General features: G+C 53.7%; 2 protein-coding genes across 2 annotated transcripts in view; one reads left to right on the forward strand and one right to left on the reverse strand.

Annotated features, from left to right (window-relative positions):
* Positions 1 to 3,629, forward strand: part of HK1 (hexokinase 1) — a 70,725-nt gene extending 67,096 nt beyond the window's left edge. Inside the window, exons 17-18 of the mRNA XM_082674178.1 lie at positions 911 to 1,144; positions 2,774 to 3,629. Of these exons, the coding sequence (XP_082530304.1) occupies positions 911 to 1,144; positions 2,774 to 2,918 (379 nt within the window). The 3' untranslated portion in view covers positions 2,919 to 3,629. The remainder of the gene's footprint in view (positions 1 to 910; positions 1,145 to 2,773) is intronic.
* Positions 3,630 to 5,974: 2,345 nt separating this feature from the next.
* TACR2 (tachykinin receptor 2) lies at positions 5,975 to 15,501 on the reverse strand (the record flags this gene model as incomplete). The annotated part of the gene is made up of 5 exons (XM_082673733.1): positions 15,053 to 15,501; positions 13,316 to 13,510; positions 9,861 to 10,011; positions 9,057 to 9,253; positions 5,975 to 6,191 (listed from the first exon to the last, which is right to left on the reverse strand). The coding sequence occupies exons 1-5, from the start codon at positions 15,442 to 15,444 to the stop codon at positions 5,975 to 5,977; spliced, it is 1,152 nt and encodes a 383-aa protein (XP_082529859.1). The 5' UTR covers positions 15,445 to 15,501.
* Positions 15,502 to 16,338: the final 837 nt, after the last annotated feature.

Raw genomic sequence — 16,338 nt, forward strand, 5'->3', positions numbered from 1 at the left:
TAGAGCGCACGCTCAGTTGTTGTGGCGCATGGGCTTAGTTGCGCCGCAGCATGTGGGATCTTCCCTGACCAGGGCTCAAACCCGTGTCGCCTGCATTGGCAGGCAGATTCTTAACCACTGTGCTACCAGGGAAGCCCCTTTCCACTGGGGACAAGTAAGGCCAAATACTCTGTTAGAGACAGTAAATTGATATAACTTTCAGAAAGGCACTTGGCAATATGTATCAAAAACCCTTTGACCGAGAAATGTATCCTAAGGGGAAAATCGGACTTGCACCAACAGGAACAGCATCAGAGTGTTACTTTATATTAGCAGAAAATTGCAAACAACTTAAATTTCTCTAGACTGGCTAAATAAATTATGGTCATCCCCAGAATAGACTACTATGGCAGCTTTTACCCATCTTGGTCGCAGATAAGGAGGTGGGAACTTGCTCAGATGTATGAAGCATGAAAAACAGCAAGAAAGAAAACCATATATAAAGGACAAGCCTGCAACATTGTTAAGCAACTACACTGCAATATAAAACAAAAATTTTAAAATAAAGAACAAGCCTATTCACGTATCAGGACAAAGACATTGTTTAATGATATCCAAGAAAAATAGATTGGAAGGAAATATATTTAAACGTTAATAGTATTTTCCCCAGTGTTGGGATTGTAGATGGTTTTAATTTTCCAATTTTTATTTTTCTAGATTTGCTAGTTTTTCTACAACTTAACATGTAATACTTTGGGGATCATTAAAAAACATAGACAAGTAAATGTTATTTTCAAGGGGAGAGAAAACCCCACGACCCTTTTCGTGGATAAGTGCAGTGATTTGGGGCCGGCTCCTTTGGAGTCGGTGGCTTCTGTGCTGCTCTCGTGGGTCCTGCTTCATCCAGCCTCCTGGCTTTTGTCCCCCTCAGCGACCGATTAGCGCTGCTGCAGGTCCGGGCCATCCTCCAGCAGCTTGGCCTGAACAGCACATGCGACGACAGCATCCTTGTGAAGACCGTGTGCGGGGTAGTGTCCAAGAGGGCCGCACAGCTGTGTGGCGCAGGCATGGCTGCCGTGGTGGACAAGATCCGCGAGAACAGGGGGCTGGACCACCTCAACGTGACTGTGGGCGTGGACGGGACGCTCTACAAGCTTCATCCGCAGTGAGTGGGGCTTCCGGTGGGGATGGGCAGAGCTTCCCGGGCAGGCAAGGCCCCTTTATGGCTGTGGGACATCAGGATGTGATTCCCACCAGGAAAATTCCTCACCAGGACACAGCCAACCTGCAGGCTGTGTGGTCAGGGTGGGGCTTGTCTGGGACGAGGAAATGAGCTGCTCTGAAGTTTACCTGGGATGCCTGGGGAGGTGGAGAAGCGGCTTCACTTGGCCAGCTCACACCTGTGGCCTGGCATTTCCTGCTTTCCCCTCCTCCTGGGCCTCTCTCATCCAGGTGGGGAGCAGGAAAGGAGGTAAGGGTGGGTGTCCACTTACCCATCAGCCTGGCCGGGAGGCTGTGTTTGGTAAGCAGGAAGAGGGAGTGAAGGAAAGGGGAAGGGGCCCACTGTCTTGTCCACCTGCTAAATCAGTTTGTCAAGAGCCTTGGAAGGCAGGAGCGGTTTTGGCCCTGGGCTTTGTAGCAGGGAGGCGGGTGGGATGTGACCTCCCTGACGTTTTGGTTGGGTGTCCAGCACCCCATATGCTGGAGGAGGAGAAGTGAGTCCATCTGCTCTTTGATCTACCACACATCCCAAAGCTTGGCTCTTACGAATAGAGTGACCATATTATTGTCGAAATGGAGGTACTTTTGCCAATCAAGAGAGTGCTACTAATAATCACAGTGGGACTGTCCCCAGTAAACTGGGCCGCTCACTCCACTTAAAAGCAACCTCACCCAACTCAGTGTAGGCGTTGCCCGCCTACATCATGGCCGTGGCTTGGGATGAAAGCATCTGTTGGGCTCCACCCCAACCTCTGTCTCTCCACCTTCATAGCTGTCCTCGTTGTCCCTGTGGTTTAGAGCTAGGCTTTGGAGGCGCACGTGGACATGCTTTGTTTTAATCTTGGTACCACCGTGTAGGAGCTGTGCTCAGTGGCTTCATCTCTGCCCAGTCTCCTCTTCATGGGAAAATGACCACCGGCAGGCCGGACGTCACATATATAAAGTGTGGGACACCTAGGAGGAATTCAGCAAAGGGCAGTCAGTATTTCCTCTAGGAGCATCCGCGGCCTGGCGCTATCTCATTTTCAGCACAAAATGCAAGAACCCAGAGTCACCTCTCATTTACAGATGATAGTTCATGGGGGTGGGGGGCTCCCTCTCTTAGCTTCAGGTGCTGGGTTGGGAGTGGAGTCCTCTCAGAGGACTGCAGCTGGGGGTGGGTGACGTGCGTTTCCATGCAGCCTGCTGAGCTGACCCAGTGCCGGACCAGCTTGGCCCACCTCAGTGGTCCACACCCAGGTCCCAGCACCCCTTCTTGGTTTTCGGTCCCCTCGGAGCCTCAGGCTTTGAGGATGGGAGCCGTCTGGGTGTGTTACTCACGCCTTAGCCCTCAGAAGGTGTACAGAGCAGCTGGTTTTGGATTCTCCGTTGTGCCTCCCTGCTGCAAATTGTAACAGGACTGGCTGTAAACCCACTTTCTCCCAGACGTTCTCAATAAGCCACAGCTGCTTCCAAGCAGCCCCTCCCATCTCGCTTCCCTCCTCATTGTTAGGGTGCTTCAGCGTCTTCAGGTGGGTCCGGCGTCTCTCCTCGTCTTCCTCTACCTACCCTTCTCTATTTTTGTCCTTTTTAGTTTCTCCAGAATCATGCACCAAACCGTGAAGGAACTGTCACCAAAGTGTAACGTGTCCTTCCTCTTATCCGAAGACGGTAGCGGCAAGGGAGCCGCCCTCATCACGGCAGTGGGCGTTCGGCTCCGGCAAGAAACGAGCAGCTAAGAGTCCTGGACCCCCCAGCCTGCTGCCCTTCCAGCACTTCTCTCTTCAAGCAGCGCCCCCCTGTTCTGCCCAGCGAGCTGTGCTGGGAGACGCCGGCACCAAAGCCCGCCAGCACCACCGCGGGGAGGAAAACAGAAGCCAAGTAATGGCGCGTAACGTAGGGTACAAAATAGAGTGTGTGCTGTTGGTAATCTCCCTGACCTCCAGATCCCTCCTCACCTGCCCTGCCACTTTGCATGATTTGACTTCAACCTGGTCGTACGTTCCCCACATGTGAAGTTTAGTGGCGTCCGTTTCTAACTTATGCATTAGTCCAACAGTTATTTATTGGCTCAAAATGAAAAGTCACACCATCTGACAGGCCTTATGGGCCTCCGCAGCCCGTCCTTGGGGATGTGTCCCCTGTGTGCAATGTATTTTCACCAGCAGACACTGCCGGGACTCCTCCCACGGGTGCATCAGCCGCCGCTTCCTCCCGGCCCCGCACCCATTGCTGTCTGGTGTCCCATCAGGGCGTGTCAATGCCACTGAACTGTGTGTCCGTGGAACTGGTCCTAGCCACATTGTGACAGTCTTGCATCCTGTCTGTCTTGGGGAGGGGAGGTGGGCAGTCCTGCGGGAAAGTGTCTTGTCTCCGTTTGGGTAAAACGAACCAATCAAGAAACAGTACGCTCATTGGAATTTCCCATCGCTTTTGTGAGCCATGTTGTATGACCTAGTAAACTTTGTACCAATTCAAAGACCCGAGTGACGCTTAATGGCTGGGGAGTGGGGAGGACATCGGGGGATGTGGCAGAAACCAAACCCTGGGGGGTCTCGTGGCCTTCTGGGTCAGGGCAGAGTTTGAAATGAAGGCTGTGTTCTTCAGCGTGCAGCCTTCTTTTGGCTTGAGGACTTCTGTACTCTCCCTGCAGAGGGTCAAGAAGTAGCCACTCCCCTTCTTCTAGCACCTGCCCTTCCACTTCCCTGCTCCAGCCCCGGGGGCCTACCGCAGGGAGGGACTCCTGCAGCCCCCGCCTCGACACCTCTCAGAAGGTAAAGGGATGGAAGGCCCCCGTCTTCCAATAGCCTGGCTTCCTCACTTGTAGTTGGAACAAAGGAAAAGTCAGCTTGGCTTGCGGGGGCTGTTGGAAGCCCCATGAGAGGACAGGGCAACACTGGCCCTCCCTCCTGCTGTGCTAGCGCAGGTCCTGCCCTCATCACCCTCTCTGCCAACTCCAGGACGATGGATGAAGAGATCCCCTTCCCTGAGCAGATGAGGCCTTGCAGCAGCCCAGGGTAGCAGGGTTGCTGTCCTCTCCCCAACCCCCATCATAAACGAACCCCTTCTGTGGGCCTTTTTCTGACCCTGTCATCCCTGCCCCACTGCAGTCTTGAGGTGCTCTTCCACTCTGTGGCTGCCGTTTGGGGTTCTCCCCCAGCCTGTGTGTGGACCCCACATCAGTCCACATTCTGGTACCCTGTGATTGAGGTGCGATGTGAGTCTCCCAGGCCATGACCACACCTCTGGTGGCTTTTCCTAGGACTGACTGCATGCTCCCTTGGTTTGGTGAGACCAGAGTCCCGTTATTTGTCACTGGCGGTGCCTATGACACAGTGATCTCGTGGAGAACACGGATAACATTGAACTCTAGGTGTGCATTTACAGTGTTACGTGATGCTTCTGGAGGGGCCGTGAGGTGGGCAGGGTGAGTCAGCAAGCAGGGTGAGGTGTGGGCTGGGCTGGGCCTGGAGCTTTCTGGGAGATGGGACAGTGGGTGTTCTCTGCCTGCCACCTCCTTGAGCAGAAGTAAGGGTGAGGGCTGTGTTGCTGACTTGCGGAATTCAGGTCAAACGGCTGCCCTGGTAGTAATAGAAGTCACAGCTGCTGTTTATGAAGCACTTAACCTGTGTTGGGCCTGCCAGTTTATAGGCATCACTCCCATCGTCTTCACAGCATCCCTGTGAGGTAGTTTTGCCATTGAAAGGGAAAGGAGCTGAAGGTCATTGTGACTTGTCTGAGGCCACCCAGCTGAGGCTCCTTTTTGAAAATTAATTAATTAATTTTTTTGGCTGTGTTGGGTCTTCGTTTCTGTGCGAGGGCTTTCTCTAGTTGCCGCAAGCGGGGGCCACTCTTCATCGCGGTGCGCGGGCCTCTCACTGTCGCGGCCTCTCTTGTTGCGGAGCACAGGCTCCAGACACGCAGGCTCAGTAGTTGTGGCTCACGGGCCTAGTTGCTCCGCGGCGTGTGGGATCTTCCCAGACCAGGGCTCGAACCCGTGTCCCCTGAATTGGCAGGCAGATTCTCAACCACTGCGCCACCAGGGAAGCCCCCTGAGGCTCCTTTTAACCACCATCTACACTAGGGTGGATCTGGGTTCTTAGATGCTAAGGCAGAGAAGCCCTGGATTGGCTCACAGGTTAGGGGCTTTGCAAAACAAGAAGCTTCTTTCCATGTGTCTTTAGCCTAATAATAGGTCAGTGTCATAGTTGGGTGCTGCCGACGGGTGTGTTTTGTTTGGTTTATGCAACATTTATAAAAATGGGAGCTCAATTGAACAAACCTGGAAGTTTCACAGGTTTGGATTTCTGGCTTCTCTTGAAAGGTTTGGAGGATCTGGCCACACTGGGCTCCCAGCCACGTGGCAGCATCTGTCCAGAGCCGATCGGCTGTTGTCCCCTTTGCATTCCTGTGCTCTCCAGTTTGCCACAGTCCCCACCCCTCCTTTTGCCCCAACACTGGAAGTCACTTACCTTTTATCATTATAGCTACAGTTTTTCTTTTATACTGGATTCGGTTTACTCATGTTGTATGCCCCAGGGAGGCATTCGAGCTTGCAACTCCCGGATTAGATAAATGTTAGCTCACACTGTCTTCTTTGACTTATTGGACGCCCTGAAGCACTGTCAGAGGGGTGGCTGGGAGAGTCGGCACCCACTGCAGAGTTCCTGGCCCCATCTTGTTTTTCCATTGATGTACTGAAGGGTGAGGCATGGGCCAAACTCTCTGATGTAGAGAGTCTCTCTGGCTACTTCTCCAGGGTGCTAAGCCTCCCCCTGCAGCCAGGCACAAGGGTTCAGGGGTCAGCAGACCCTTCAGCTTGCAGACTTCCAGCCTGCCCACTGGCAGCCCCAGAGGGGGCCACATCCCCAGCCATGAACAAAGTCTCTTTAGTGTGACACCTGTTGACCCTCGTGGAAAGGGATGAGGTGTGAGTCAGCTCAGTCTTGTCCTCCTCAGTTGGCGTGACCCGTGGGTAGCGACGGTAAGCAGGCCGGAATCCAGAGCGAAACCTGGGGGATGGAGGGTCATCTTGAGCAACGGAGTGAGGGCGGCAGTTACGGGAACTGTCCTGTGGCTGCTCCCGCCTCCAGGAGCCGATCTCTCCTCCAGAGGAAAGTCGCTGCCTCGCTCCCAAGAGCTCAGGGTCTCTGGGGAGACACGTTCTTTAGTGGATTTGGTTTTGGGAAACAACCAGAAGTAATCTGGAGCTAAGTCCAAGGACTGAAGTGAGCCGAATGAGACCGTTTGTTATTACAAACAAACAAAAATAAACCAAGTTCGGTCATAAAGACAACAGATTTTCTTGTTCGACTTGTTAACTGGCTTCTAAGGGAGTATGCAGAGAGGAGTCTTAAAAACTTGGGGCTTTGGCGATGTTGGGTAGAATACGGATGCTTTGAAAGAAAATATACACATGGAACTACCAAGTTTTGGTACATTTGCTTAAAAAATAGACAACTTTCCCCAAGGCAGCAAAGAGGGTCCACCTGTAAATTGGAGATCAGAGGAAGCAGAGAGTGACTGGAAGAAGTGAGAAAGAGCCGGCGGAAACAGATGAGACCCTGTGTGATGCGGAGGGAGGGAAAGAACTATATGGTCTTTTCCCGGAGACACAGGGTTCCGAGTTTCAGAAGAGCAGGCCCGATTTTGGTTCCTCCCGCTGTAGCTCTGAAGGTTCCGTGGTGCAGCCCAATAAATGCCTTTATTATGGGAGCTTCATGGCCTCTGCCCACACTCAGCATGTCCCAACACGAGCTCCCCACCCTTTTCCCCACACACCCCCCCCAGTTGTCCTCGTCTCAGTTCCTGACAACTGACCACTCTGTCCTTCCACTAGTTCAGGCCAGACACCTGGGGTCATCCTTGACTCCCTCTCCATCAAATTCTGTTGGCTCTACCTTAGCAATCTCCGGACTCTGACCACTTGCCACATGTCTAAACCCACCATCTCTCGCCTGAATTATTGCACCTGCCTAACCATCTCCCTGCCTCCCCCACCTTGCCCCTCTGTGGTCCAGTTCCAACACAGCTGCAAGACTGATTCTTTTAAAAGGGAATCAGAGCATGTGTTTCCCCCGCTCAGAACACTGCAGGGCTCCTCATGTCAGAGAACCAGCCCAGGTCCTTACCTTGACCACAGGGCCCTTGCTTTGGCTGTTCCCTCTGCCTGGAATTCTTGTCCAGACACCTACAGGGCCCACTCAGTCCTCAAGTCTGCTCAAAAGACCCCTTAGTAAAGCCTACCCTTGACCATCCCGTAAAAATCACAACCCTGATGGCCATTACTTCCCCCGGCGCCTCCTGTCCTCTCTTACCCAGCTCTACTTTTTCTTTTTTCTATAGGATGTATCACCTAATACACAATGTATATTTACTCATTACATTTGCTTATTGTCTATCTCCACCTCCCCACTAGACGGTCAGCTCCCCGAGGATAGTGATCACTGTTTTTGTTCCCCAGGGTGTCCCAAGGGGCCTGGAACAGTGCCGGGCACACAGAGCCACTGGTGAACGTTTTGCGGAAGAATGAAAATTCCGCCAGGAGCACCAGTCTTCAGAGCTATTGTCATCAAATACTGAATGATTCAGAAGTTGTAAAGCCCTGGGGTGTTCAGACTCCCAGGGACTGTGTCTTTGGGTAGCGGGAGGGTGACCAGTGCACAGACACAGAAGGCTGGGAGCCCCCTCCCTGATGTGACAGTCCCTGTCTCCAAGTTCGCACTCCTACAACTGCATGCCAGAGAAATGTGATGTGGGGATGAGATTACAGGCCTTGGAGACACATGGAATTCCTGCTCTATGAGTTTAGGAGAGTCTTCCTTTTGGAGGCTCAGTTTCCTCATCTGTAAAATGGGGATAACACCTCCCTCCCATTATATATTTGCCTCTCAGGAGACAAATGGAGGGTTCTGGCAGCCATTAAACAGTCAAAAAAAAAAAAAAAGTACAGTCTCTTACTTCCTTCTGGCCTGCCCCGGGTGGGATGTCTGAGCAACAAAGATCCTACTGGCATTATGAGTGGTGTGGACACGTGGGCAGGGAGGTGATAAAAGATGCCCAGGGCCAACCTCACCCACATCATTGCCTCATTAAGGCCAGGACTCAGTGTCCACCTCTCATCTCCTCTTACCTGGCTCCACCGTCAAGGCTTTCTGAGAGGCTGAACGACTTGCTCCGCAAGCAGGACTCCTGGGCTGGGGCTCCTGCCTGGCCCAGCACCTCCTCACCTGTGCAAGTGCCCCTGAGCAAATGCCAGCCCCTCTCTGGGACTACACTTCTCTAGAAGTACAAGGCTTGGGGGGAAGTGAGAACTTGGCTCCTTCCTTTCTGGCAGTGTCTGCCAAGGTCACTTCCTAGCTGCCCTGAAAGCCCCTTCTGTGATCTTCCAGGGAGCAACCTGCTCCCCCTCTAGTCTTGGCCCCGGGCCTCAGGTTGGGTTCTTCGTTCTGCTGCGGTTGGCGCTGTTCTCCTCGCCCAGGGACAGTCCTCAGTTCTTCCTCAGTGTAGGAAGCTGTTAAAACCATCAGTCCCTCCCTCCTTTACCTGGCTCCTTCCTTCCGCCCTCTCTGCTGTCCTTCTCCCTCTCTCCCCTCCCTCCATCTCTCTGTCCTTCCCTCCATTCTTCTTGTCCCAGATGCAGCCCCCAGAAGAAAGAGCAGGGGCAGGCCAACGTGAGAGCTGTGGCCTGGGCAACGGGGCAAAGCTTTGGGGAGGAGGTGGGGCGCGAGCTAGGCCTGGACCCGAGGGAGGACTGTGCTGGGGGCTCCCTGGGAGGATGGTAATCCCATGGTGGCGGGGATGGACGGGCACAGGCTCGAGCTGTGCAGGGGAGTCCAGATGGGGCCAGGATGAGAGGGGCTGGGGTGAGGGCTCACCTGTGGTTGAGGCAGCAATAAGTGATGGGATTGTACATGGTGGAGCTCATGGCCATCCAGAAGAGCGCCAGATAGACCTGCTGGATGAACTTGTGGCAGTAGATGTCCTCCTGGAAGCCACCCAGGATGAAGTAGAGGTGGTAGGGCAGCCAGCAGATGGCAAATGTCACCACCACCAGCACCATGGTCTTCACAAACTGGTCCAGGAGAGACTCGGGTCACTCCTCAGCCTGGAAGCCCCAAGCCCCGCTTTTCCCGAGGGGAAGCACGAGGCACGTCTCATGCCAGCCTGAGAAGCCCTCAGTAAGCAGGCCCTGTCTACCTCCACAGGCTCAGGCCGGTAGAGCTTCTGCTACCCAGACACTCCTGGGCCTTCCACCTCGGGGCTTTTGCTCAGGCTGCTCTCTCTGTTCACGCTGCTGTCTTTCCTTTGAAGTCCTCACTCCTCAAAGCCCAGCTCGGTGGCCACCTCCTCTAAAAGGCGTCTTGGATCCCCCTTAGAGCAGAGCAGCTCCCCTCCCTGGAGAGTGGATGAGCTCTCGTTCCTAACCACATCCTTAGAGGAGACCATGCCTGCTACGGGTTCCGAGGTCTCCCTCTCCCTGCAATCTGTGTCTGCCACAGCCCAAAGACCAAAGCAAGTCCGCCCGCCCGGGAAGAAGGAATGAATGTTCTGGCCAGGGACTTGGGACAAAGGGCAAGTTACAGGTGGAGTCTATCCTCCGCGGCGCCCTCTAGGGGACGTGCCCGGAATGGCTGATCCCGAGGCGGGGCCAAACTTCCGGCCCCGCTCCCGGACTTCACCTTCTCGGCCTGCAGGTGGCGCAAGTTGGCGCCATGCACCTCGTACCCTGGGACAGTGCGTCTCCAGAGCGTGAGACCGATGACACTGTAGGCGACGAACATCACCACGAGAGGCAGGAAGTAAATGAGGGCGATCACCACGAGGTGGTACCTGGAAGGAGAGTCAAGGGACTGGGCACGGGGCGACCTGGGGGCGACTCCAGCATCCGCCAGCACTCAATCCCCAGGACCTTGCTGACGCCCCTGAGCTGTCCCTGGCGGGCTACCCTTGGCCACCTCCCAAGGGCTTGGTTTGAAAAAAAAAAAAAAGTAAAAAAAAAAAGGGCAGACTGGCTAGCACATGTGCCCAATGAGAGTTCCCCTGCTGCAAAAGGGACACCTGTGTTAGCTCTGAGTCCTTCCAAGCGACAGACAAGTTACCAAACAAGGAAATAAATAGGAACGAAAAAGTTAACCAAGTAATACATTTGTTTAAAATTTAAAATGACGTTAAGCACAAAGGAGGAAGTAAAATTATGTATCTCACCCCCACCACTGTTAATGGTTTGGAATATTTCTTCCAGAATCATGTAATATATGTGTATATGTATATGCACATATGTATTAGATAGATTATGTGTATCTTCTATATCTGCATCTGTCTGTCTAGATAGATTTCCTAGAGTTGATACGGTTCTATCCTGCACCAACATCCCTAGCAGGGAAGGGGCAGTGGAGACAGGCCACACTGTACGTGCTAGTGGAGCATCTCTTCCTGACTATGAGCATTTGGTTGGGAACATGGCTCACATCTGCAGATACTCTTTCACACCACCTGTGAGCAAGTGGCCCAGAGCACCATTGATGGCGCTCATCCAGTCCCCGTGGAGGACACCCGGGGCTGTGTTGAGGCCTTCTCATTTCCTTTTGGAAAGATGCGTGCTGCCCATTCTGGTTTCTGAGCGATGCTGTAGCCTCTGTCTGACAAGGCCCAAGCAGGAGCATCCGGTGAATGGACCCAAGACCCCTGGCCCTGTCATGTGACCTTTTTCTAGGAGAACAGAGATGAACCCAAGCCCCTCCTTTCCTCCCCGTGTGCCAGCCTTGCCGGGTCCCTTTCAAGAGGTACTGACACCTGGAGGGAGGGGAAGACATTAGCAAATGTCTTCCCTAAAGCCTGAGTTTAGAATTCGGCTTGCTTACTTTTTTGGCAAGCATGCTAATTACAAAAGGTTTGGGGGCTCCTAGACTCCCCGATCATCATCTGTCCTACTGTGGAGCAGGTGAGGGCGGAGCAGCAGCCAGGTGCCAGGCCCTTGTACCTTACCTTCATTGTGACGTTGCAGAGTGTCTGAGATAGATAGACCTTGAGGATCAGCAGGGCCACCTGTCTCAGCACCCAGAGCGGGAAAATGAGGCTCAGAGTGGCACAGGAAGTCTGTGTCCTGTGAAACAGCTCTATACGGACTTAACACACAAATGATTTTCCTTCCACTGAGGGTCAGCCCTGTGGAGTCGGAAGAACTGGGTTCTTGCCTAGCCTCTAATTTAAAGCATGACCTTGGGCAAGTCAGATCTCTCCCTCAGTCTGTTTCCCCATTTGTAAAACAAGGAGTTAATCTCTACCATCCTTCCCAAGTATGAGCGACGCCTTTCTGTTGCCTCATTCTTTCGTGGGTCGGTTCAGGATAGGAATTCACTCTGGGCTAGGTTCCCACACAAAAGGGAGTGCCAAGGAGCTTTGGGAACCATCTTCCAGGGCCTGCCAGAATCTCATAGCCCGGACTGCCTTTTTTGTATTTTGATTTGGGGAGCGCATGTGCATTTTCCTAGATTCCTACACACACAGGATGTGAGCCTGTACGGATGGAGCCCCCAGTCTAAATCTCAGAAGCTCCCCAACCCAAGAACAAATAATATATTCTTACGAGAAACCAGGCTTTCCCCCAAATCCTCTCAGAATTCGAAGTAGCACCAAAGTATAGCCTTCCTAGCCCACCTCTGCCCTTCTGTTTTCCCCTGTTGCCTGGAGCAGAGTCGGAAATCACCATCCCCAGAAAGGTGGTGGTTGGTACCCTAAATTCTTACTGGTCCGCACCTCAGAGAGAAAAGCTCACTGTTAAGGTGGAGAAACACCGCCCCGCAGTGGCCAGTCAGGAAATGTTCTGCTCTCTGCCCCTTCCCAAAGCCAAGAAGGGGGCGGGTCCCTACGTAGACTCCGCCCCTGGAGCCGTGAGTCCTGAGAGCGTGGGCTACGGAACGAGGGCAGACACGCAGGGCAGACACGCAGGGCAGCAGTTTCCCGGGAAACTCAGCAGTTGCCAGGAACAGGCTTCTCAGAGGAATGGCGCCTTCCGCGAAGGCCGCAGCGCGGCGCTCTTCTGGTGCTCGGGACGGGAGGAGACCAGGTAGGGGCGGGCGTTGGGGGAGGAGTGTTAAAGGAGGCGGGAGAGGGAATTGAGCTGTCGCTGTGCTCTGGCGGCTCTGGGCTCAGAGCGTGCACATCCTCAGGCTTGGGGCAGCTGGGCTTTTCTTGGACTAAATCTGCCAGGTTTGTTTTCGTTTGTTCCCCGTTTGAACTGCCACCTACTGGGCGCCGGTTCTGTGCCAGGCACCGTGCTAAGTTGCGTCAGGTACATTTTCTCTTCTGTGTTCGCAACAACCCCTGAGCAAGGTTCTCTTACTAATCCCCTTTAAGAGAGAAGGAGCCAAAGGGTCAGAGAGGTTAAGTGACTACAGAGGGTCCTCGGCCAGCAGGGGACAGCGCAGGACTCCACCTCGACTACTGTCTCCAGAACCTCAACCAATTCTTTATCCTCTACTACCAACCCCCGCCCCCCCCCCCGCGGTGCTTGGGGATGACAAAGCCACACCCGCTGTGAGAACTGGGCAAACTGACTCCCAGAAAGGGAAAGGACTTACCCAGTGTCACACAGCAGCTGCACCACGCCTGAGTTCTGTTTTCTCCCCCATCCCCCAGCCCATGGTGCCTGCCTCAGGTCAAGTCCGCTCCAGGCTCCTCCTGAAAACATCCCAGGCTCTGGCACCTGCCCTTTCATTTCTGTCTCGGTACCCTGACATGTCCCTTATTTAAGTAAGAGTGGTGAGGAGATTGGGCTCTGAAGCAGGACTGCCTGGATTTAAATCTTCGATTTACCACTTACTAGCTGTGTGGTCTTAGGCACATTACTTAGTTTTTTTTTAGTGCCTCAGTTTCCTCATCTGAAAAATGGGAATAATAATACATACATACCCATATTGTTAGGAGGATCCAATGGGTTCATATATGTAAAGTACTTAGACCAAACCTGACATATAGTAAGTGCTCCTTTTAGTTGATACTGTACTCACATAATCCCCAGTTCACTCACAGACACATGTGCACACCCACGCATACACACTGCACATGTGTACGTGCACATATGTGCATGCACGCGTGCACACACACACCATGCTCCCCCACCCCCAGGCATTACAAAAGGTGCATCTTGCCGCCGCTGTCTTCGGGCCAGGCCACCACGCACTTGGTGGTACCCCGGTCCATGGTGATGGGGCAGTAGAAGCAGTGGGGGAAGGCGAGGGCTGGGGCCACCGGCCAGATGCCAGCAATTACTGCTCTGGTGCTGGGGACCGAGAGCCGTGGCTGGAAGGGGTGGACGATGGCCACGTACCTGTGAGCAGAGGGCGGTGTGAGTGGTGGGTGCCCTCCCGTCAGACCAGCCCAGATTCGCTAGTCCCATTCCCTGCACCCTGGCTGACCACCTGTGGAGGGCCAGCTGGGCTGGTGCTCTCCCACAGCCATGTGGGACACTAGCACCCTACACGCCAGCCCACCCCACCCCGTTCCACCACATGGCCTCCCTCTGAGCGCGGATGTGCTCTCGATGGCCACAAGAGGGCGGTGTGGCCACACCGGCAGTCCATCTGGGGCCTTCTCCTGAAGCTCAGCCCTGCCGAGTTCCCCAGCCACACAGCCTGTCTTCTGTTCAGAAACCTTAACAGAGCCCAACGGTCTCCTGCACGAAGCCCAAAGCAGCTGCCCACCAGCTTTCTGCCGTGGAGGAACTGCTCTACATACACCGAGACGGCTTTGGTCCTAGATGACCCCCGGGCCTTCCTCCCTGGGATCAATCTGAACCCTGAGACCAGGCCAGAACGATAGGACGCAGCTCAAATCCCTCTCTCACAATAGAGCTGATCCTGACCCCCATCTAACACTATGACCTGCCCTACCCCAGCACACATACCCTAGTGCCTCGGATGCCCTTCCTGATATTTTTCCATAGCACTCATGACCTCAAAATACAACATATCATTTATTTAGTCTTGTGTTTATTATTTAAATTCTCACTAGGGCAGGCATCTTTGTCTGTTTCTTCCCCCAGTGCCCAGAACAGTATCTGTACATAGTAGGCATTGAACATAAGAATGAATGAAGAAATGAATGGACGAGTCACCATTATTACCATCCTGACCTGAGCCACCATCCTTCCTCACCTGGGTTATTATTCAATGTCCTCCTGCCTGGTCTCCTGGCTCCCACCCTGCCCTCTACAGTCCGTACTACCCACCCTCCACCCAGCCTTTAAAATGGAAGTTCCATGAGACCATGATTCCGGGACTCTTTCCCCACTGGTGTTTATTCCCCAGTGCCTGAAACAGTGCCTCAAATACCTGAGTGAATGAAAAGAAAGTCTTAGTGGACTTTCAGATCTGCTGACTGATTACTCCTCCACCCCTCCTGCCCCCACCCCATCCCCGTCAGAACGTCACAGTCTGCAGCCCCAGAGAGCAGCATCAGGGAAGTAACTGGCCCCATCTTAATTATATAGTAACTGCGTGCAGTGTTGAAATATCCCCTCATATAATATATCTAGGAATAGGGTGACAATATAAGCAATTCCCTTTCAGTAAAACAAAGATCAACTCCAGAGAAGAACACCTCAGAAGGTCCCTAAAACACCGTTGGTCTTCCCCTGTAGCCTTGAACAGCCGTCTAGTGCAAAGTTCTTCCTTGTGTCTAACCTGAACCTTACTTGCTTCGGTTCCACAGTCCCCTGTCTTCCAGATGCATAGTTTAGGATCATGATCAGGTTAGGAGGCAACTAATTCACTGGGTTCTACCCTTAACTTGCTGTGTGACTGTGGGCAAGTTACCAGCCCTGTGTGAACCCAGAAAAGCGAGCCGACTCCCCGCAGCTGCCCCCTCTTGCCTGTCGGCGGCGATGGTGGTCATGGAGTAGATGCTGACAAACATGGCTGTGATGGGGAAGAGGTTCTGGAAGTAGCAGAAGGCACGGCCAAAGTACCAGATGTTGTGGCTGGCGTAGACGAAGTTGAAGGCGGCATTGAAGGCGGCCATGCAGAGGTCGGCCAGGGCCGTGTCGACAGGGAAGTAGTTGGTGACCGTGCGCATCCTCCAACGGGCCAGGATTATCCAGATAACCGCAGCCTTGCCCATCACAGCCACCAGCAACGGGGCCAGGTAGGCTGCTGCCCACAATGCCAGATGCCAGCCAGGCATGGAGAAGGCTGTGGTGCCCATGGTGTTGCTCTCAAGGCCAGATGAGATGTTGGTGTCAGTCACCATGGCACAGGCTCCCATGGCTGCCTCTGGGTCTGGGACAACAGTCTAGCTCCTTGGCTCCTTCCAGGCCCTGGTGCCCTGCCGGATATGCTGTAGAAGACAAATCCTTTCTGGTGCATGAGTGTGGGGGAGCGAGGGAAGCACTCCTGTGCAAAGCCAGGCACATCTGGGGAGCTGGGGGGCACTCCCAAGTCTCAAGCAAAGATGAGTTAGGCTGAGCAGAGAGCCGGGTCCAGAGCCGTTGGCATTTTACATTTCCATGTCCTGGCCAGAGTTCTCCAATGTCATGTGGACATCTAGAATCCAAGACATGCTTTCAGAGCAAGAAACATCCTTATAAATCATCAGTCAACCCCTTCACTGCAGAAATGGAAAAACAGATTCCAAGAGGGGACCAGCCCAGGTCACACAGTACGTTGGTGATAAAGCCAGGACTCAAACCCAGGTCCCTCCTAATGCAATTCAGGGAACATTCTGGATCAGATGCACACACAGCAGCCGTCTTTGGATTCCATAGGTCAACTGCACAGCAGGCTCTCTCTCCAGGCGTTGGGGTGCAGGCAGGGCTGCCAGCCCGAGGTTGCTGCCCTGCTGCTCTCCGGGCAGGGCGTGCTGGGTGGTGAGGGCCTTGGCGGAGGTGTTTTCTGCTCACGAGGTAGGGCTGCCTTCTGCCCTTCGTCCCACCCCTGCGTGGAGGGCCCGGCCTTGTATCTTGAGGGAAGATTTAGGACTGGCTGCTGAGGCAGGGAGAGACCCAGGGGAAATGGGAGGTGGCAGCGGCGGGGCCAGGCACGCGGGGCACAGTCCTTGGTAGGGTGTTTACATTCAGCGGCGCAGAGCTACATCTAGAATGTGATCAGGGGCACGGGCTTGGGAGCCCCAGGGACTCCAGGCAAGTCTTTTCACCTTTCC

This window comes from Grampus griseus, assembly GCF_964374135.1.
Source record: "Grampus griseus genome assembly, chromosome: 16".
NCBI classification, from domain to species: domain Eukaryota; kingdom Metazoa; phylum Chordata; class Mammalia; order Artiodactyla; family Delphinidae; genus Grampus; species Grampus griseus.